Source organism: Ranitomeya imitator, chromosome 4 (genome assembly GCF_032444005.1).
Source record: "Ranitomeya imitator isolate aRanImi1 chromosome 4, aRanImi1.pri, whole genome shotgun sequence".
Taxonomy (NCBI): Eukaryota; Metazoa; Chordata; class Amphibia; order Anura; family Dendrobatidae; genus Ranitomeya; species Ranitomeya imitator.
Window position 1 is genome coordinate 659,142,304 of NC_091285.1, and position 22,170 is coordinate 659,164,473.

The 22,170-nt window shown below is 43.3% G+C and overlaps 1 protein-coding gene across 2 annotated transcripts in view; it reads left to right on the forward strand.

Annotated features, from left to right (window-relative positions):
• COL5A3 (collagen type V alpha 3 chain) overlaps window positions 1-22,170 on the forward strand; it is a 305,521-nt gene that overhangs the window by 120,267 nt on the left and 163,084 nt on the right. For both annotated transcript variants that reach the window (XM_069767069.1, XM_069767070.1), the window contains exon 4: window positions 19,596-19,758. In XM_069767069.1, the coding sequence (XP_069623170.1) occupies window positions 19,596-19,758 (163 nt within the window). The remainder of the gene's footprint in view (window positions 1-19,595; window positions 19,759-22,170) is intronic.

The window sequence follows — 22,170 nt, forward strand, 5'->3', positions numbered from 1 at the left end:
CACCTATTGTGAATGGTGGATCCTGTGTTATCTACTGTATATAGAGGTGTTATCAGTCATTGTACAGGAGGAGGAGGTGAGCTGTGACATCACCTATTGTGTATGATGGATCCTGTGTTATCTACTGTATATAGAGGTGTTATCAGTCATTGTACAGGAGGAGGAGGTGAGCTGTGATATCACCTATTGTGAATGGTGGATCCTGTGTTATCTACTGTATATAGAGGTGTTATCAGTCATTGTACAGGACGAGGAGGAGGGGAGCTGTGACATCACCTATTGTGAATGGTGGATCCTGTGTTATCTACTGTATATAGAGGTGTTACCAGTCATTGTACAGGAGGAGGAGGTGAGCTGTGACATCACCTATTGTGAATGGTGGATCCTGTGTTATCTACTGTATATAGAGGTGTTATCAGTCATTGTACAGGAGGAGGTGAGCTGTGATATCGCCTATTGTGAATGGTGGATCCTGTATTATCTACTGTATATAGAGGTGTTATCAGTCATTGTACAGGAGGAGGAGGTGAGCTGTGACATCACCTATTGTGTATGGTGGATCCTGTGTTATCAACTGTGTATAAGGGTGTCACCTATTATTTTAATCCACTGGAGATTATGAGACTTATGAAAAGTCATCTGAAAGTGTGAGTCTGCTATAAAACCCAGAGACTGTGTGACTATTGCAAGATTTGAGAATGAGATATATCAAAGATATAAATAGATACACACACACAATTAAAAAAAATGCATTTTACATAAAAAGTGATTTAAACAATAGGTGATTTTCTGCTGACACGTCCTCTTTAAAGGTCATGTAGATATCATTGAGTGGCTTGGAAAGGAGACAGAATTAGGGTGCTATTATGGGGACATTTTTCCTTTTGGGAAGATACTGGAAATATTTTTTTATTACAATCAAAATATGAAGTTGAGCTTTTATGGGGAAATCTGAGTGGTTTGACTATAGAGACTGTAATATTATGATTTGCTCTTTAATTGGTACTTAAGAGTTATGATTCCTTGGTAAAAGTTGATATCTAAATTTTGCGAACAAATCATATGTTTTCATGGGAATTCTGGTATAAAAGCATTTGAAGTGTCGCAATTTTTTTTTCTATATGACACAATTTTATCTCTAGTTAAGGTGAATCTTTACCAGTTATGATAGGATCACAGTTTTCTGTGCTGTAGATGTAGCAGAGCTCGGAATGCTGAGCTCTGTATAACCCCGCCCACACTCTTGATTGGCAGCTTTCTATGTAAATCGCATTGTAACAGAAAGCAGCCAATCAGTGGTGGGGGCAGGTTTGGACTGGAAGGCACGAGACACCTAGTCCTGTAATGATAATATCCTGCTGGTAAAACACTGATTGTATTGAAACAGAAAAACACAGCCCAGTAAATGATACATCCCTGGAATCAAGGTCTCTGCCCCTACATTGTGTAGCTCTCAGGTTACACAACAAGACCTGCTGACAGATTCCCTTTAAAAGATGTCATCTTGTTTGGAGTTCCTATTAGCGAATACTGTATTAGTTACAGATATTACATTGAGACACAGGTTAAAGGAGCCTCTGGTTATGTCTCTGGTTAAAGGGAAAATAAATGATCACTTATCGATTGTATAGGTGACAACTTATTTGATAGTGGGATTCATTTTCTGTGGGTCTTCCGGAATAAGCTGTGCGCAGCGCTTGGAGGCTGTACAGGAAATGAATGGAACGGTGGTATAGCTCGACCTGTGAATAGGTGATAATAACTGGTTCTCACTGGACAATCCCTTTAAGGAGTCCGGATTTTATGTGTTGGCTGATTTCAGTGTTAGGCAGCAGAATTGTGAATATCGCTGATAATATAGGTAATTTCACTGCAGAAAATTCAGGAAAAAGCCGATAGCATTAGTATCATAGTCAGTGAATGCCATCCTGGCAAGTGTACAGAAGAATGTCACTGAGGCGGATACCATCAATTCGGGAATAAATTAGAACGGAAACTTGTGGATGATTATTCCACATGAAGTAGGCCTAATGATTGTCCAGTGATATCGCAGAGCACCGAAGCATAGTGCATCTTGGCCAACGTTGCCCCATACCCATGCCGGAGGAAAATGATCGCTGCATCAATAGCATGGCGCCATAGACTAAGTCTCATTAGTAGCAGAGTTGAGCGACTTTTACTTTTTTCGGATCGAGTCGGGTTTCACGGTCGGGTGGGGTGAAATCGGCCGATTTTTGCGAAAAGTTGGGGGCCGACCGAAACACGAAACCCAATGCAAGTCAATGGGGAATCAAAGTCGGCAGTGAGTGGAGGACAGAAAACACCTACAGTGCCCATTGTAATGTCAAAAACATCCATTCTTGGTACTGAAGCTTGTCAATCTTAATTTACTTTATAATAATAGTTAGGCATTGAAAACTGGGGGTTATTTGGCTAAAGTTGTGGGGGGGTAGGGCTGGCTCAAGTTTTTCATGGGCCCAGGAAACACGGAATACGTCACGGCGGTGGAGCAGGGAGAGGTAAGTATTTCAACTTTGCAAGTGCTGTGATCCTGAGCAAGCAGGGGGCCCACTAGTTGGCACTGGCACAGGGCCCCTCATAATACGGCAGTGTGTTTGATGGCGGGTGGCGCCTCCCACCGGGCAGAGACACTTTTGCGTACTATGAGGGGCCCTTTGCCAGTGACGTCGCCAACGAGTATCCCCCCCCCACTTGATGAAGGAACCTGCACCTTCATCTGCACCTTCCTCTTTGTCCCCGTGTAAGGTGGTATGGTATGCGGGAAGGGGAACCTGAGTTTCAGCAGGGTCACAATCTTGCAGTACCTGTCCTGTCTGCGGTCATAGCAAAATCACTCCACAACCTGGTCAGAAAACCCCTCTGTCCAACGCCACTTCGGATTTGTGCACCTCTAACACCTCTGCCATGTTGCCCCCTACGGCTCGCGTGAGAACCATCACCGGCGCTGTGTGCTGGGAATGCCTGAACCAAACAATCTACAAGAGTTGCTTGTTTGGTAGCCAATATTTGCTCAAGGTTCTCATGTGGCATGATATTTTGTAATTTTCCTTTATATCGTGGATCCAGGAAGCAGACCAACCAGTAATCGTCATCGGTCATCATTTTGATAATGCAGGGGTCCCTTTTTAGGATACGCAAGGCATACTCAGCCATGTGGGCCAATGTTCCAGGTGTCAATTCACTGCTTGTGCTTGGTTGAGGAGCACTTTCTTGCAAATCAACATCACTTGTGTCCCGCAAAAACCCTGTACCTGACCTTGCAACGCCACCAGTTTCTATTGCCCCCTGAGAAACATCCTCCTCCCATAAATATTCATCCCCATCATCCTCCTCCTCCTCCTCTTCGTCCGCCACCTCGTCCAGGAGAGTTCCCTGAGCAGACAATGGCTGACTGTCATCAAGGCTTCCCTCCTCCTCTGCTGCAGACGCCAGCTCCTTAATGTGCATCAAACTTTGCATCAGCAGATGCATTAGTGGAATACTCATGCTTATGATGGCGTCGTCTGCACTTACCAGCCGTGTGCATTCCTCAAAACACTGAAGGACTTGACAGAGGTCTTGTAGCTTCGACCACTGCACACCAGACAACTCCATGTCTGCCATCCAAGTGCCTGCCCGTGTATGTGTATCCTCCCACAAATAAATGACAGCCCGCCTCTGTTCGCACAGCCTCTGAAGCATGTGCAGTGTGGAGTTCCACCTTGTTGCAACGTCGATTATTAGGCGGTGCTGGGGAAGATTTAGCGATCGCTGATGGTTCAGCATATGGCTGGAATGTACGGGCGACCGGCGGATATGCGAGCAAAGTCTTCGCACCTTCAGGAGCAGGGCTGGTAACTCCGGATAATTTTTCAGGAAGCACTGCACCACCAGGTTCAAGGTGTGAGCCAGGCAAGGTATGTGTTTAAGTTCTGAAAGGGCTATGGCAGCCATAAAATTCCTTCCGTTATCACTGACTACCTTGCCTGCCTCAAGATGTACACTGCCCAGCCATGACTGAGTTTGTTGCTGCAAGTACTCAGCCAGTACATCCGCGGTGTGTCTGTTGTCGCCCAAACACTTCATTTCTAACAGCCTGCTGATGCTTACCACTAGCTGTTCCATAATGGGACACCTCGTGTGCAGCACTGGCAGCTGCGGATGGAGTGGTTGTGCGACTGCGCTCTGTGGACGAGCTTTTGCTTCTGGAGGAGGAGGAGGGGTGGCGAACGCCTACAGCCAACTGTTTCCTAGACCATGGGCTAGGCAGAGCTGTTCCATTATCGCTTTCCCCTGTGGACCCTGCATCCACCACATTAACCCAGTGCGCCTTGATGGACACGTAACGTCCCTGGCCATGCCTACTGGTCCATGCATCTGTTGTGAGGTGCACCTTTCCATTGACTGATTGCCTCAGTGCATGGACAATGCGGTCTTTGACATGCTGGTGGAGGGCTGGGATAGCTTATCTTGCAAAGAAGTGCCGACTGGGTAGGTCATAGCATGGTACTGTGTAGGCCATCAGGGCTTTGAAAGCTTCGCTTTCAACCAACCGGTAGGGCATCATCTCTAACGAGATTAGTCTAGCAATGGGGGCATTCACACCCTGTGTACGCGGATGAGAGGATGAGTACTTTCTTTTCCTAACGAGAGTCTCTTGTAGGGTGAGCTGGACTGGAGAGCTGCATATGGTGGAACTAGCGGGGGTGGTGGTGGACATGGCGGATTGAGAAAGGGTTGGTGATGGTATTCTTGATGTTGGCCTACACACAGTGTTTCCTACCAATAACCTTGTGATTCCCTGACTGCTTTGGCCTTGCGACGTTACCTCCACATTTGCTGCTGGTGGTGTCCTAACTGGTGGGCTTACAGTGAGGGAAGCAATGTAGCATTGCTGACTACCTTCATTCTGAGCAGGTTCACCAACGGTACGGACGTTTGGTAGTTAGTCCAGGCTTGCAAGTGCATGCTGGTTAAATGTCTAAGCATGCACGTTGTATTTTCATTTTGAAGATTCTTCCCACTGCTAAAGGTCTTTGAGCATTTCTTACAGATAACTTTTGACTGATCATTCGGATCTTGGTTAAAAATTGCCACACTGCACTCTTCCTACTATGGAATACCTTTTCAGGCATTGCACGCTGAGCTACTTTCACCGGATGGCCACGCTGTCCTAAAACTGTTTTTGTTTTTGACAAACGTTTTTGGCCTGATACGGGCCTGCCAGATGAAAGCTGTTGCGATGTAGATGGCTGCTGCGGATCATCCTCCTCCGCTTCTGAGCTAGTGGCAGCGGCACCCTCTTTCCCCAATGGCTGCCAATCTGGGTCATCTATCACCTCCTCTTCAATGTCATGTGCACCTTCCTCTGTGTCACCGTGTAAGGTGCTATAGCGTTCGGGACGGGGCACGATAGTCTCATCAGGGTCAGATTCTGGCTCAGTACACTGCGAGGGCAATGTAGTGACCTGAGTCAATGGAACAGCATAATAATCTAGCTGTGGCTGTGCATTAGTGCACTCCATGTCCAATTCATCTTGTAATGGGCCGTTAACAATTTCCCGTTCTAACCCAGGCACGGTATGTGTAAAGAGCTCCATGGAGTAAAGTGTAGTGTCGCCTGCCGCATCCTTCACTTTTGGTTTGGGTGAAGGACACAAGGAAACGTCTTGATCCTGACCGGGAGCATCCACTGACAACTCGCTGCTTTTATATTTGGAACTTTCTGAAGAGGAGGTGAAAGAGCTAAAGGCTGAGTCAGCAAGGAAAGCCAAAACTTTTTCCTGCTGCTCCGTCTTAAAAAGCCGTTTTCCTACTCCCAGATAAGGGGGCCTTCGAGGCCTTGTGTGGCCAGACGATGACGCTGGCTCAACACCTCCAGCCTTAGGTGCTATTGTGCTTTTGCCACTACCACCAGATGCACCACCACCACCATCAGTACCAGCTGGCAACCACCGCCCATGGGCTCTTCCACCAGACTTCCTCATTTTTTGGAAAATCTAACCAAAATAACAACCGTTATATGGTACTGCAAAACAAGGTAGAAGGTGTATATAAACTTGTTCAGAATTTAAATCTCCCTTTTTTGGGGGAGACTGAACCAAAACTCAGGCCCAGTGTATAAAACAACACAATGTAAGTGGCAGAAAGTGGCTGGCTGATATATGACAAACTAACAGGACGGAAGTATATCTGCTGCGCCCCCACGTAAGGGCAATGGGGTACTCGGTACCAGGTCCTTCAGTTCCCTCAGCTGGGGTGTCACGGTGGCCCGACCCGGATGGTGGCCCTATGAGGGGCATCCAAATAAAAGGGGATGTAGTTTGTAGATAATGGTAGTGTTCATGACGCCACCTATAGTATTCGGTCAGGATGACCGACGCTGCTGTGGGGTCCGCTGGGGTGATGGAATGGCAGCTAGATGGTATACCTTCCCACAGGTGAAGTATATCCCCAGGGCTTCCCAGAAGTGTTGATGTTGATGGTGGATGGTGCAAGGCGCGGTGAATAACGAGGACACAATGGGTGCAGTCTCTTTACCTTTACTGAAGGCCTCAGCATCCACAGTCCAGAGTGCCGGATGACAGGGTAGGCAGGGTCCGGCCGGTCTGATGGCAATTCCAGAGTCCCCTTATCCAGGTGGAAATCAGTAGCCTACCCCTTGCGCACAGTAACGTAGTAGGTCCTTACTTGCATTAGCTACCATAAGGTCCTCACTCTTGTTACTCTTCTCTCTCTGTCCCCCAGATGGATAGGACAAACCCGTATGATGGTGGTGGCCTGAGGCTATTTTATAGGGACCCTAGCATCGCCCCTCCTCCGCGTTGCCACCTTGTCTGCTTAGGTGTTTAGGCCGGACAGCCAACTTGGAATCGACTATCCTGCCGGTCTCTGAAGTAAAGCGTAGAGTCTATTACTCCCTCGGTGTTCCGGCCACCGGATCTGCGATCAGTGGGAGGCAGCCTGCTTCTAGCTGGTCTCCCACTGGTGTTTTACTCCTGTTGCTACGACTTCTGTGCTCACCCACTACAGCACACTTCCTTTCTTGTCCTTTCTTAGGAGGCTGCCGCATGGGTTGCATGTGCAGCTCCATGTCCTTCTTTCCCTTTCCTGGGCCGAGCCCAATCTGCTCCTCTCCTCCACCTGGCTCCAACTGTCTGACTTCCTAACCAACCCCCAGTTTTACCCAAGTGTGAGGAGTGGCCTAATAGATAGAACCTTTTGCTCCCCCTGGTGGCCGGCGTGTGAAGTGTGTGTGTGGCTGTGATACCTGGCAGGGTGAACTTCTTTGGTGCCATCAGACGTAACATCACTCCCCCTGGTGGAAGAACAACATTACTGCAACGACCAGGACTCTAGGGCGCTGCATATCCACTTTGTGAGAATTTGAATCTCACTTTTTTGGGGGGAGACTGAGCCAAAACTCAGGCCCAGTGTATAAAACAACAGAATGTAAGTGGCAGAAAGTGGCTGGAAGATATATGAAAAAATACAAGGACTGTAGTACAATTTCAATCTCCCTACAATGATCTCAGGACGTATACAGGAAGTATGGCAGCAATAAAAAGGACTGCTGCACACAAAAGTGTGGACAAATAAACAAGATAACTGTGCAGAAAGGAGCAACAGGATTTTTGCTTTTAAAAAAGCAGTTGGTTTGCACAGCAGCATGCAAACAGCAATGCAGCTATCAGGGAGCCTTCTAGGGCAGCCTAATAAGCTACAGAGCTGATGCACAAAAATGTAGCCTCCACTGTCCCTGCAAACAAATAGTAACATAGTAACATAGTAACATAGTTAGTAAGGCCGAAAAAAGACATTTGTCCATCCAGTTCAGCCTATATTCCATCATAATAAATCCCCAGATCTACGTCCTTCTACAGAACCTAATTGTATGATACAATATTGTTCTGCTCCAGGAAGACCTCCAGGCCTCTCTTGAACCCCTCGACTGAGTTCGCCATCACCACCTCCTCAGGCAAGCAATTCCAGATTCTCACTGCCCTAACAGTAAAGAATCCTCTTCTATGTTGGTGGAAAAACCTTCTCTCCTCCAGACGCAAAGAATGCCCCCTTGTGCCCGTCACCTTCCTTGGTATAAACAGATCCTCAGCGAGATATTTGTATTGTCCCCTTATATACTTATACATGGTTATTAGATCGCCCCTCAGTCGTCTTTTTTCTAGACTAAATAATCCTAATTTCGCTAATCTATCTGGGTATTGTAGTTCTCCCATCCCCTTTATTAATTTTGTTGCCCTCCTTTGTACTCTCTCTAGTTCCATTATATCCTTCCTGAGCACCGGTGCCCAAAACTGGACACAGTACTCCATGTGCGGTCTAACTAGGGATTTGTACAGAGGCAGTATAATGCTCTCATCATGTGTATCCAGACCTCTTTTAATGCACCCCATGATCCTGTTTGCCTTGGCAGCTGCTGCCTGGCACTGGCTGCTCCAGGTAAGTTTATCATTAACTAGGATCCCCAAGTCCTTCTCCCTGTCAGATTTACCCAGTGGTTTCCCATTCAGTGTGTAATGGTGACATTGATTCCTTCTTCCCATGTGTATAACCTTACATTTATCATTGTTAAACCTCATCTGCCACCTTTCAGCCCAAGTTTCCAACTTATCCAGATCCATCTGTAGCAGAATACTATCTTCTCTTGTATTAACTGCTTTACATAGTTTTGTATCATCTGCAAATATCGATATTTTACTGTGTAAACCTTCTACCAGATCATTAATGAATATGTTGAAGAGAACAGGTCCCAATACTGACCCCTGCGGTACCCCACTGGTCACAGCGACCCAGTTAGAGACTATACCATTTATAACCACCCTCTGCTTTCTATCACTAAGCCAGTTACTAACCCATTTACACACAATTTCCCCCAGACCAAGCATTCTCATTTTGTGTACCAACCTCTTGTGCGGCACGGTATCAAACGCTTTGGAAAAATCGAGATATACCACGTCCAATGACTCACCGTGGTCCAGCCTATAGCTTACCTCTTCATAAAACTGATTAGATTGGTTTGACAGGAGCGATTTCTCATAAACCCATGCTGATATGGAGTTAAACAGTTATGCTCATTGAGATAATCCAGAATAACATCCCTCAGAAACCCTTCAAATATTTTACCAACAATAGAGGTTAGACTTACTGGCCTATAATTTCCAGGTTCACTTTTAGAGCCCTTTTTGAATATTGGCACCACATTTGCTATGCGCCAATCCTGCGGAACAGACCCTGTCTCTATAGAGTCCCTAAAAATAAGAAATAATGGTTTATCTATTACATTACTTAGTTCTCTTAGTACTCGTGGGTGTATGCCATCCGGACCCGGAGATTTATCTATTTTAATCTTATTTAGCCGGTTTCGCACCTCTTCTTGGGTTAGATTGGTGACCCTTAATATAGGGTTTTCATTGTTTCTTGGGATTTCACCTAGCATTTCATTTTCCACCGTGAATACCGTGGAGAAGAAGGTGTTTAATATGTTAGCTTTTTCCTCGTCATCTACAACCATTCTTTCCTCACTATTTTTTAAGGGGCCTACATTTTCAGTTTTTATTCTTTTACTATTGATATAGTTGAAGAACAGTTTGGGATTAGTTTTACTCTCCTTAGCAATGTGCTTCTCTGTTTCCTTTTTGGCAGCTTTAATTAGTTTTTTAGATAAAGTATTTTTCTCCCTATAGTTTTTTAGAGCTTCAATGGTGCCATCCTGCTTTAGTAGTGCAAATGCTTTCTTTTTACTGTTAATTGCCTGTCTTACTTCTTTGTTTAGCCACATTGGGTTTTTCCTATTTCTAGTCCTTTTATTCCCACAAGGTATAAACCGCTTACACTGCCTATTTAGGATGTTCTTAAACATTTCCCATTTATTATCTGTATTCTTATTTCTGAGGATATTGTCCCAGTCTACCAGATTAAGGGCATCTCTAAGCTGGTCAAACTTTGCCTTCCTAAAGTTCAGTGTTTTTGTGACTCCCTGACAAGTGCCCCTAGTGAAAGACAGGTGAAACTGCACAATATTGTGGTCGCTATTTCCTAGATGCCCGACCACCTGCAGATTTGTTATTCTGTCAGGTCTATTAGATAGTATTAGGTCTAAAAGTGCTGCTCCTCTGGTTGGATTCTGCACCAATTGTGAAAGATAATTTTTCTTGGTTATTAGCAGAAACCTGTTGCCTTTATGGGTTTCACAGGTTTCTGTTTCCCAGTTAATATCCGGGTAGTTAAAGTCCCCCATAACCAGGACCTCATTATGGGTTGCAGCTTCATCTATCTGCTTTAGAAGTAGACTTTCCATGGTTTCTGTTATATTTGGGGGTTTGTAACAGACCCCAATGAGAATTTTGTTACCATTTTTCCCTCCATGAATTTCGACCCATATGGACTCGACATCCTCATTTCCTTCGCTAATATCCTCCCTTAAAGTGGACTTTAGACAAGACTTTACATAGAGACAAACCCCTCCTCCTCTCCGATTTTTACGATCCTTTCTAAACAGACTGTAACCCTGTAAGTTAACTGCCCAGTCATAGCTTTCATCTAACCATGTCTCGGTTATTCCCACTATGTCAAAGTTACCTGTAGATATTTCTGCTTCTAGTTCTTCCATCTTGTTTGTCAGGCTTCTGGCGTTTGCGAGCATGCAGTTTAGAGGATTTTGTTTTGTTCCAATCTCCTCGCTGTGGATTGTTTTAGAAATGTTCTTACCTCCCTTCTGAGTATGTTTTCCTGGATCTTCTTTGTTCAAGTCTAATGTTTTTCTTCCCGTCCCCTCTTCTTCTAGTTTAACGCCCTCCTGATGAGTGTAGCGAGTCTTCTGGCGAATGTGTGTTTCCCAGGTTTGTTGAGGTGTAGTCCGTCTCTGGCGAGGAGTCCATCGTACAAGTAATTCACACCGTGGTCCAGGAATCCAAATCCTTGTTATCTGCACCATCGTCTTAGCCAGTTGTTTGCATCAAGGATCCTGTTCCATCTCCTGGTGCCATGCCCGTCTACTGGAAGGATAGAAGAAAAAACTACCTGTGCATCCAGTTCCTTTACTTTCTTCCCCAACTCTTCAAAGTCTTTGCAGATTGTCGGTAGGTCCTTCCTTGCCGTGTCATTGGTGCCAACATGTATCAGAAGAAATGGGTGGACGTCCTTGGAGTTGAAGAGCTTTGGTATCCTATCGGTCACATCCTTGTTCATCGCACCTGGAAGGCAGCATACTTCTCTTGCAGTTATGTCCGGTCTGCAGATGGCTGCTTCTGTGCCTCTCAGTAGTGAGTCTCCCACCACCACCACTCTTCGTTGCTTCTTGGCAAATGGTGTTGGACAGTGGAAATCGCTACAGTACAAGCAGTTTGGGGGTTAATCTTCCCTCCCTAACTATATCCCTTCTTCTGATGAAGCGGCAGCAACCTCTCCCTATGCTAAGATCGGCAGAAGTAAGATGGCGGTCGGCGTGCACGCCCCTTTATAGCCCCTGTGACGCCGCAGAAAGCAAGCCAATCACTGTCATGCCCTTCTCTAAGATGGTGGGGACCGAGACCTATGTCATCACGCTGCCGACATTCTGCGTCCTCCTTCATTGGCTGGAAAATGGCGCTGAAAGCGTCATATGAAACGCAACTTTTGCGTGCAGATCGGCGACCTCATGGCCGATCTCACACTAGGATCGGGTTGGGTTTCATGAAACCCGACTTTGCAGAAAGTCGGCGATTTTTGAATTTGTCCGATCTGTTTCGCTCAACCCTAATTAGTAGCAATAAGGAAGTTCAAGTTCTGGTACCAGACCCAAACTTTAGTTCAAAGTTCGGTTCGGTACCCGAACTGTACCCAAACTTGAACCGGAACTCAGAACATTGCAATGCACTTCCGGGCGAAGTCCATGTTTGGCATTTAACACAGTAACTGTTCGGTACGAAACTTGGGGTCGCTCATCTCTACTCATGAGGGCATCTTCTTCACCTCTCACCAAGAGAATGCCAAGAGTGTGCAAAGCAGTCATCAAAGCAAAAGGTGGCTACTTTGAAGAACCTAGAATATAATTCATAATTTCAGTTGTTTCACACTTTTTTGTTAAGTATATAATTCCACATGTGTTAATTCATAGTTTTGTTGCCTTCAGTGTGAATTTACAATTTTCATAGTCATGAAAATACAGAAAAATCTTTAAATGAGAAGGTGTGTCCAAACTTTTGGTCTGTACTGTACATAATGTGCAGCAGCATGACTCCCATGATTTCCACGGCTATGAGCAGTAATATAGGCAGCAGGTTGTAATTAGCAACAATATACTTTTTATAAGCACTGAGAATGGGAAAAGCACACAGGCTGATTCATGCATGTAGCAAGCGGCAATTTGCTGAATTATGCTGCAGATAGCAAAAAAAAATGAGCTTACCATTTGTCTGCTGCAGGGTATTTTCCATAGAAGCGGTAAGGGCTCCTCCAAACATACTTATATTTCTGGTACTGGAAAAACCACTATCGGAGATATCAATGTTCATGTGTCCATGTGTGCAATACTTGTGGCACCCGTGTAAAAATAAAAGTAAACATAATGGTGTGAGTTTACCTATATTTTTGATAACCAGCCAGGCAAAACTGACAGCTGATGGATGCAACCCTCAGCTGTCAGTGTTGGCAAGGTTGGTTATCAAGACAGAGGGGTCCCAATGCTGTTTTTTTTAAATTATTTAAATAAATAATTAAAACAAACGACACGGGGTCCCCCTCATTTTTGACAACCAGCCAAGTTAAAGCAGACAGCCGGCATTCTCAGGCTGGTATTCTCAGGCTGGTAAGGGGCCATGGAAATTGGCCCCCACTAGCCTAAAAATTGCAGCCCACAGCTGCCCCAGAAAAGGCGCATCTATTATTTAATAAATAGTCTCGATAACCAGATTGATAGTCATATCAGCCACTATCTGCTCTCACTGTTATCAGATGAATACAACTCTCAACCTTCTCCCCTGCTGGCGCTGATCGCAGGTAGAGCAGGGGAGAATGATGAGAGCCATCTTCAACACATGACGCCGGGGAACAGCGCGAACAGCACCGCTGCTTCTCAGGCATCGGTACATGTCACACAGATGACATACAGAGGTCATCCGTGTGCCATTCGTGTGCGGAACATTTTGTGGACTGCACTGCTGTTAAAAAACGGACATGTCATAGTATTTTGCCCACAGACACACACGGTCTGTGGAAACACAGTGGCGTGCACAGACTCATTCACATAAATGAGTCTAGGTGTGTAAGTGTCTCCGATACTTGTGAAAACTGTCACCACAAGTACAAAACACACTGACGCCTGAGAGAGTCCTGACAGAGACACCCTCCTGCTTTATATATATATATATATATATATATATATGTTCAATCATCCTCCATAATAAAAACCCCTCTGAGAAATGAACCCAAGCTTGAAGATGCAAGGATACCCCTTATTCATGGATGCTTATGAACAGGTACAGACTATAAGGCCAGGGACACCCACCTTAGTACTAAAACGAGCACTGGAAGGACACCCCTTCCACGGAGCCAAGGGAGTATGTCTTCTCGTATAAATAAACTGGATTAGATAAACCAGAGATATCACGCTGGTATGAATATCCTACTGGATAAGAAGAGACAACCCTCTCTGGCGGAAAATAAATATAGAAAAATAAGACTTAAAATAAAATAAATGGTGGGCCTGTATGGTCCTTGAAATGACAAAAAACTGAGAGGAGAAAAACCACATGAAAGGATCGTAGGTGGTATTTTATATACTATGTGTGCCAATATGATTGCTAGGTGGGCAGTCCTAGACCTAGGACAGAGGCGAGAGGCAAAATTTTCCACATAGGATGCCTAACGACAAATTATGGTATATTCTTGATAGTGATGGGAGAGCGTGCTCGACACTGCTTGTTACTCGATGGTACTCAACACAGTATTAGCCCAAACGATTTGGATTAGGAAATGGGGCCTGGTGCCTGCATGCCAATATTAGACCAAACAATTTGGATTAGTAAATGTGACCTCCTGAGTCCTGACTGCACCCCAAATATTAGCCTTAATGATTTAGATTAGCAAATGGGGCCTCTTGGCTGCACCTCAATATTAGCCCTAATAATTTTGCAAAGGAAATGGGGCCTCCTGTCTGCATCCAAATATAATCACAAGTGATTTTGATTAGGAAATGGGGCCTCCTGAGTCCTGACTGCAACACAGTATTAGCCCAAACTATTTGGATTAGTAAATGGGGCATGGTGCCTACACCCCAATACTAGCCCAAGCGAATTTGATTAGTGAATGTGACCTCCTAAGTCCTGAATGCAACATAAAAAAATCAGGCCTGGTGACTGCACCTCAGTATTAGCCCTAATGATTTTCACTAGCAAATGGGGCCTCAGTGACTGCACCCCAATATTAGCCCAAACAATGTTGATTAGGAAATGGGGCCTCCTGTCTGTCAGATCCCTGCACCTTAATATTGTCCCTATTTTGATTAGGAAATGGGGCCTCCTGTTTCCACCCCAATATTAGCCCTTTCCTTCCTGGATAATGAATTGGTTGTCATGGGCCAGTTGAATGGCCACCAAGATCTGACCCCCTTAGACTTTTATCTTTGCGGTCATCTGAAGGCAATTGTCTATCCTGTGAAGATATGAGATGTGCAGCATCTGAAACAATGGATACTGGAAGCCCGTGCTAGCATTTCTTCTACGGTGTTGCTATCAGTGTGTGTGACAATCCAACACAATGGGCAGCACTTTGAACACATTTTACAAGTGGTCATAACCTTGTAAATAACTCATGAAAGAATAAAGTTATGTTAAAACCAAGCACACCATTGTTTTTCTTGTGAAATTCTCAATAAGTTTAATGTGTCACATGACGCTCTTCCCATTGGAAAAAAGTAAAGTTGGATCCAATATGGCCGACTTAAAAAAAATTGCCGCCATGGTCATCACCCATCTTGAAAAGTTTTCCCCCTCCCATATACTAATGTGCCACACAAAGGAAGTTGATCTCACCAACTATTCCCATTTTATTTAGGTGTATCCATATAAATGGCATTTTAGTGCTCGCTCAAAACTTATACTTGTACTTAGGGGGCAGTATTGTAGTAGTTATATTCTTGTACATAGGGAGCAGCATTATAGCAGTTATATTCTTGTACATAGGGGCAATATTATAGAAGTTACATTCTTGTTGATAGGGCACAGTATTATAGTAGTTATATTGTTTGACATAGGGGCAGTATTATAGTAGCTATATTCTTGCACATATGAGGCAGTATTATAGTAGATATATTGCTTTACATAAGGGCAGTTTTATAGTAGTTATATTCTTGTACATAGAGTACAGTATTAAAGTAGTTATATTCTTGTATATAGTGGCAGTATTATAGTAGTTATCTTCTTGTACATAGGAACAGTTTTATAGTAGTTATATTCTTGTACATAGAGTACAGTATTAAAGTAGTTATATTCTTGTATATAGTGGCAGTATTATAGTAGTTATCTTCTTGTACATAGGAACAGTATTATAGTAGTTATATTCTTGTACATAGGAACAGTATTATAGTAGTTACCAATGCCCTATTAACCGCCAAGAGCCAGCGACACTACTCTGTCCTCCTCCTCCTCGACCTGTCAGCTGCCTTTGACACAGTGGACCATTCCCTATTATTACAGATCCTCTCATCCCTTGGCATCACAGACTTGGCCCTATCCTGGATCTCATCATACCTAACAGACCGGACATTCAGCATCTCCCATTCACACACCACCTCCTCACCTCCTATCTGTCGGAGTCCCACAAGGTTCAGTCCTAGGGCTCCTGCTCTTCTCCATTTACACCTTTGGCCTGGGACAGCTCATAGAATCTCACGGTTTTCAGTATCACCTCTATGCTGATGACACACAGATCTACATCTCTGGACCAGACATCACCTCCCTACTAACCAGAATCCCACAATGTCTGTCTGCTATTTCATCCTTCTTCTCCACTAGATTTCTAAACTTAACATGGACAAAACAGAATTCATCGTCTTTCCCCCATCTCACACAACCCCCCCCAACGAATCTATCAATTACAGTAAATGGCTGCCCACTCTCCCCAGTCCCACAAGCTCGCTGCCTCGGGGTAATCCTTGACGCTGATCTCTCCTTCAAACCACATATCCAAGCCCTTTCCACTTCCTGCCGCTTTCAACTCAAAAATATTTCTCGGATCCGTACATTCCTAAACCAAGAATCTGTAAAAACCCTAGTCCATGCCCTCATCATCTCCCGCCTCGACTACTGTAACCGCCTGCTCTGTGGCCTCCCCTCAAACACTCTCGCACCCCTCCAATCTATTCTAAACTCAGCTGCCGGACTAATCCACCTGTCCCCCCGCTATTCCCCGGCCTCTCCCCTCTGTCAAAACCCTTACCATGACGTACAAAGCCATCCACAACCTGTCTCCTCCATACATCTGTGACCTCGTCTCCCGGTACTTACCTACACGCAACCTCCGATCCTCACAAGATCTCCTACTCTACTCCCCTCTTATCTCCTCTTCCCACAATCGTATACAAGATTTCTCTTGCGTATCACCCCTACTCTGGAACCCTCTACCACAACATATCAGACTCTCACCTATCATCGAAACCTTCAAAAAGAACCTGAAGACCTAGCTCTTCCGACAAGCCTACAACCTGCAGTAACCACCGATCGACCAAACCACTGCATGACCAGCTCTATCCTCACCTACTGTATCCTCACCCATCCCTTGTAGATTGTGAGCCCTCGCGGGCAGGGTCCTCTCTCCTCCTGTACCAGTTATGACTTGTATTGTTCAAGATTATTGTACTTGTTTTTATTATGTATACCCCTCCTCACATGTAAAGCGCCATGGAATAAATGGTGCTATAATAACAAATAATAATAATAGTTATATTCCTGTACATAGTAGTATTATAGTAGATATATTCTTGTACATAGGGGCAGTATTATAGTAGTTATATTCTTGTACATAGGAGCAGTATGATAGTAGTTATATTCTTGTACATAGGTGCAGTATTATAGCAGTTATATTCTTGTACATAGGGGCAGTATTATAGTAGTTATATTCTTGTACATAGGGGCAGTATTATAGTAGTTATATTCTTGTACATAGGTGCAGTATTATAGTAGTTATATTCTTGTACATAGGGGGCAGTATTGTAGTAGTTATATTCTTGTACATAGGTGCAGTATTATAGTAGTTATATTCTTGTACATAGGGGCAGTATTATAGTAGTTGTATTCTGTACATAGGGAGGAGTATTATACTAGTTATATTCTTGTACATAGGAGCAGTATTATAGTAGTCATATTCCTGTACATAGGGGCAGTATCATAGTAGTTATATTCTTGTACAACGGGGGCAGTATTATAGTAGTTATATTCTTGTACATAGGGGCAGTATTATAGTAGTTATAGTCTTGTACATAGGGGCAGTATTATAGTAGTTATATTCTTGTACATAGGAGCAGTATTATAGTAGTTATATTCTTGTACATAGGGGCAGTATTATAGTAGTTATATTCTTGTACATAGGAGGCAGTATTATAGTAGTTATATTCTTGTACATAGGAGCAGTATTATAGTAGTTATATTCTTGTACATAGGGGCAGTATTATAGTAGTTATAGTCTTGTACATAGGGGCAGTATTATAGTAGTTATATTCTTGTACATAGGAGCAGTATTATAGTAGTTATATTCTTGTACATAGGGGCAGTATTATAGTAGTTATATTCTTGTACATAGGAGGCAGTATTATAGTAGTTATATTCTTGTACATAGGAGCAGTATTATAGTAGTTATATTCTTGTACATAGGGGGCAGTATTATAGTATTTATATTCCTGTACATAGGGGCAGTATTATAGTAGTTATATTCTTGCACATAGGGGCAGTATTATAGTAGTTATATTTTTGTACATAGAAGTATTACAGCAGTTATATTCTTATACATATAGATAGTTACAATAATAAAAATCTGACACTCATTAGAAAATGATATTGTCTCAGAATGTGAAGTATCTGAGAAAACACATAAGACATTCTTTGGAATTAGAATTTTGTGTAGCAGGTAACAGCATGCCAACAGTCTAACAGATGCCTGTCACGCTTTTAAAGATGATAGTAGGATATTATTTTTGTTAAGAGGCTTTCCTCCATAGATAAAGACCAGATGGTGTGTCTCCTCGGACTATTTATCTCCACTTTACTTCAAAGTAATTTTTTTCTCCAACACTATTTCACTTCGGAAAAAATTCCAGATCTGCATTGGCCTGATCATGTATTAAAATTCTCACAATCTAAAAATGCAGGTTTAAGCAAATATAGTGACAGCAAAACCAGAAAAATGAGCCACAGCATAAGATGGTATACATGCAACATATATTAGAGCATGTTCACACTGTGGCCATTTAACTGAGAAAACCTAAGATAGACATAAAATGAGCATATACCCTGCTGTAAGTAAGTAAATAGGAAACATAATTAACATACGGTACTTAGTAAATACTTTTTTATTTTAAAAAAGCGTAAACGCCATCCCACATCAACAAGGTGTAGTCCAATAGCATATAGTATTAAATCCTCACCTAATTTTTAGATGGCCTCAATGTAGATGGGGCAGTGCGGGCCCGGAGTCCGACTGGTCGGATACCTGGACATTGGAAACTACGGTATATAAATGAAATGTCTAGCTCAAAAAGGGAGCCACACTCCTGTTTGTAAAAAGTGCAAAAAAAACTACAGTAAAACCAAAGAAATGAGCCGGAGCATAAGTTGAACTACATGAAATATATAACTCTGTGGCCATTTAGGGCCATCCTGATTGGAGTACACCTTGTCCCAGTTGGATGGCTTTTACATTTTTTTATCAAAAATAGTGTTTAACAAGTACTCTTTTATTTGTATGTACTATTACTATTTACTTATTAACATATAGTAGGGTACATGCTCATTTTCTTTCTATCTTAGTTTTTTTTTATCTTTAGGCAGAACTTTGTACAAAGAAGTTTGCTGGAACTAGAGGGGTCCGAGACCATGAATATTTTAAAATGGAATCCCTGTAAATTTTGGCCAATCTTACCGTTAATTCTGTAACACTGGCCCCCACCAGTCATGGTACATTTATAATACTGGTATTATCTTTTATAGCCGTTGGACCCTTTTAGTCTCCTGGGCACTGATAATACCGTAACAGGGGCCCCCATGTACTATGTCACTATATATTGGTCAATATGTGGCAGAGAGGCCTTTGGGCCCCTTTACTCACGAGGGCTTAGGTACTACTGCCTACCACTTCTGAATCCTCTATGGCCACCTTAGATGTACAACTCAGTAGAACTTTAAATGATGGCTTATTTCCCTTTGATCACTCAAACACTTTGCAAACTGCAGCCGCAGCCTGTATTCTATTCATTGTGTATGTATACAGTATATCAGGTTTTTGGTAAATGAAAATGTTTTTTTCCCAACTGATGTTTTAATTTATTTTATGTGTTAATATTTCCCATGAATATGAACCTCATAATTATCATTCATTGTTTCCTATAGGTGGCATCGGATCGGACTTAGCGTTGAAGGAAAAAATGTGACGATGGTAGTCGACTGTGAGAAGAAGCAGACCCATTTCCTGGACCGTGGTGATGATCCTATCATTAGCACAGATGGCGTCACTCTGTTTGGGACACGACTACTTGACGAGGAGGTCTTTGAGGTAGGTTTTGAAAACAAGAAGGCCTTTAGACATCAGGGGCATTTTACTTTAAAAACTTGAGTGTATTAGTTTCCCTCGTTGTGTAGGCAGTTTCAATTCAATGGTATTTAACGGATTATCCACACAATTGTATTATTTTTCACAAAGCACAATATCAGCATAACTATATCCCAATATTATGTCTCCTACTTGTACCTTTGTGCTTTTGCCCCTTTGTTTCCAGCTGCAGAGAGCTAAGTCGGTAGTGCTTTCTTCCTCTGCTAAAATTACAATTTTGTGCAGCACCCTGCTTTTACTTAGTGCTGCGGTTCCCCTCCCTCTGCTCTCCTCTGTGCTGGACATTCCACTGGTGGTTTGTGGGGTCATTTGGATCATGAGGCTTCTCTGTGTCTAACAAATAGATTGTGGCCAAGTATTAGATAGCCTTACTCTTAGATCTCTTCCTCCAGAGATGCTATGCTGCGCTCTGAGCCCGGTGTGAGCACATCACATCTGATTTCTGGGCTGCAGGCAGAGCACAGTTGTGCTGGCAGCCTGATGGAAAACCATTATGTGAAACTACGCATTCGCAGTTTCCTCTCTCAAGCGCCACCAGATGAACACAGCACAGTTCATCTGAGGTTGGAGCTCAGAAATCGCTTGAGGGAACTACGCATGCACGGTTCCATGAAGCCGTGAATGAGTGCCATACAATGTAGTATGATGTGGTTCCAAACACTTGACAACGCAAAGTTATTGAGGTATTAGCGTCCATACCATAATAAAATATGTTATGTGCTCAAAAGAAGCATATACAGTTAGGGCCAGAAATATTTGGACAGTGACACAATTTTCGCGAGTTGGGCTCTGCATGCCACCACATTGGATTTGAAATGAAACCTCTACAACAGAATTCAAGTGCAGATTGTAACGTTGAATTTGAAGGGTTGAACAAAAATATCTGATAGAAAATGTAGGAATTGTACACATTTCTTTACAAACACTCCACATTTTAGGAGGTCAAAAGTAATTGGACAAATAAACATAACCCAAACAAAATATTTTTATTTTCAATATTTTGTTGCAAATCCTTTGGAGGCAATCACTGCCTTCAGTCTGGAACCCATGGACATCACCAAACGCTGGGTTTCCTCCTTCTTAATGCTTTGCCAGGCCTTTACAGCCGCAGCCTTCAGGTCTTGCTTGTTTGTGGGTCTTTCCGTCTTAAGTCTGGATTTGAGCAAGTGAAATGCATGCTCAATTGGGTTTAGATCTGGAGATTGACTTGGCCATTGCAGAATGTTCCACTTTTTGGCACTCCTGAACTCCTGGGTAGCTTTGGCTGTATGCTTGGGGTCATTGTCCATCTGTATTATGAAGCGCCGTCCAATCAACTTTGCAGCATTTGGCTGAATCTGGGCTGAAAGTATATCCCGGTACACTTCAGAATTCATCCGGCTACTCTTGTCTGCTCTTATGTCATCAATAAACACAAGTGACCCAGTGCCATTGAAAGCCATGCATGCCCATGCCATCACGTTGCCTCCACCATGTTTTACAGAGGATGTGGTGTGCCTTGGATCATGTGCCGTTCCCTTTCTTCTCCAAACTTTTTTCTTCCCATCATTCTGGTACAGGTTGATCTTTGTCTCATCTGTCCATAGAATACTTTTCCAGAACTGAGCTGGCTTCTTGAGGTGTTTTTCTGCAAATTTAACTCTGGCCTGTCTATTTTTGGTATTGATGAATGGTTTGCATCTAGATGTGAACCCTTTGTATTTACTGTCATGGAGTCTTCTCTTTACTGTTGACTTAGAGACAGATACACCTACTTCACTGAGAGTGTTCTGGACTTCAGTTGATGTTGTGAACGGGTTCTTCTTCACCAAATTAAGTATGCGGCGATCATCCACCACTGTTGTCATCCGTGGACGCCCAGGCCTTTTTGAGTTCCCAAGCTCACCAGTCAATTCCTTTTTTCTCAGAATGTACCCAACTGTTGATTTTGCTACTCCAAGCATGTCTGCTATCTCTCTGATGGATTTTTTCTTTTTTTTCAGCCTCAGGATGTTCTGCTTCACCTCAATTGAGAGTTCCTTTGACCGCATGTTGTCTGCTCACAGCAACAGCTTCCAAATGCAAAACCACACACCTGGAATCCACCCCTGACCTTTTAACTACTTCATTGATTACAGGTTAACGAGGGAGACGCCTTCAGAGTTAATTGCAGCCCTTAGAGTCCATTGTCCAATTACTTTTGGTCCCTTGAAAAAGAGGACGCTATGCATTACAGAGCTATGATTCCTAAACCCTTTCTCCGATTTGGATGTGGAAACTATCATATTGCAGCTGGGAGTGTGCACTTTCAGCCCATATTACATATATAATTGTATTTCTGAACATGTTTTTGTAAACAGATAAAATAACAAAACT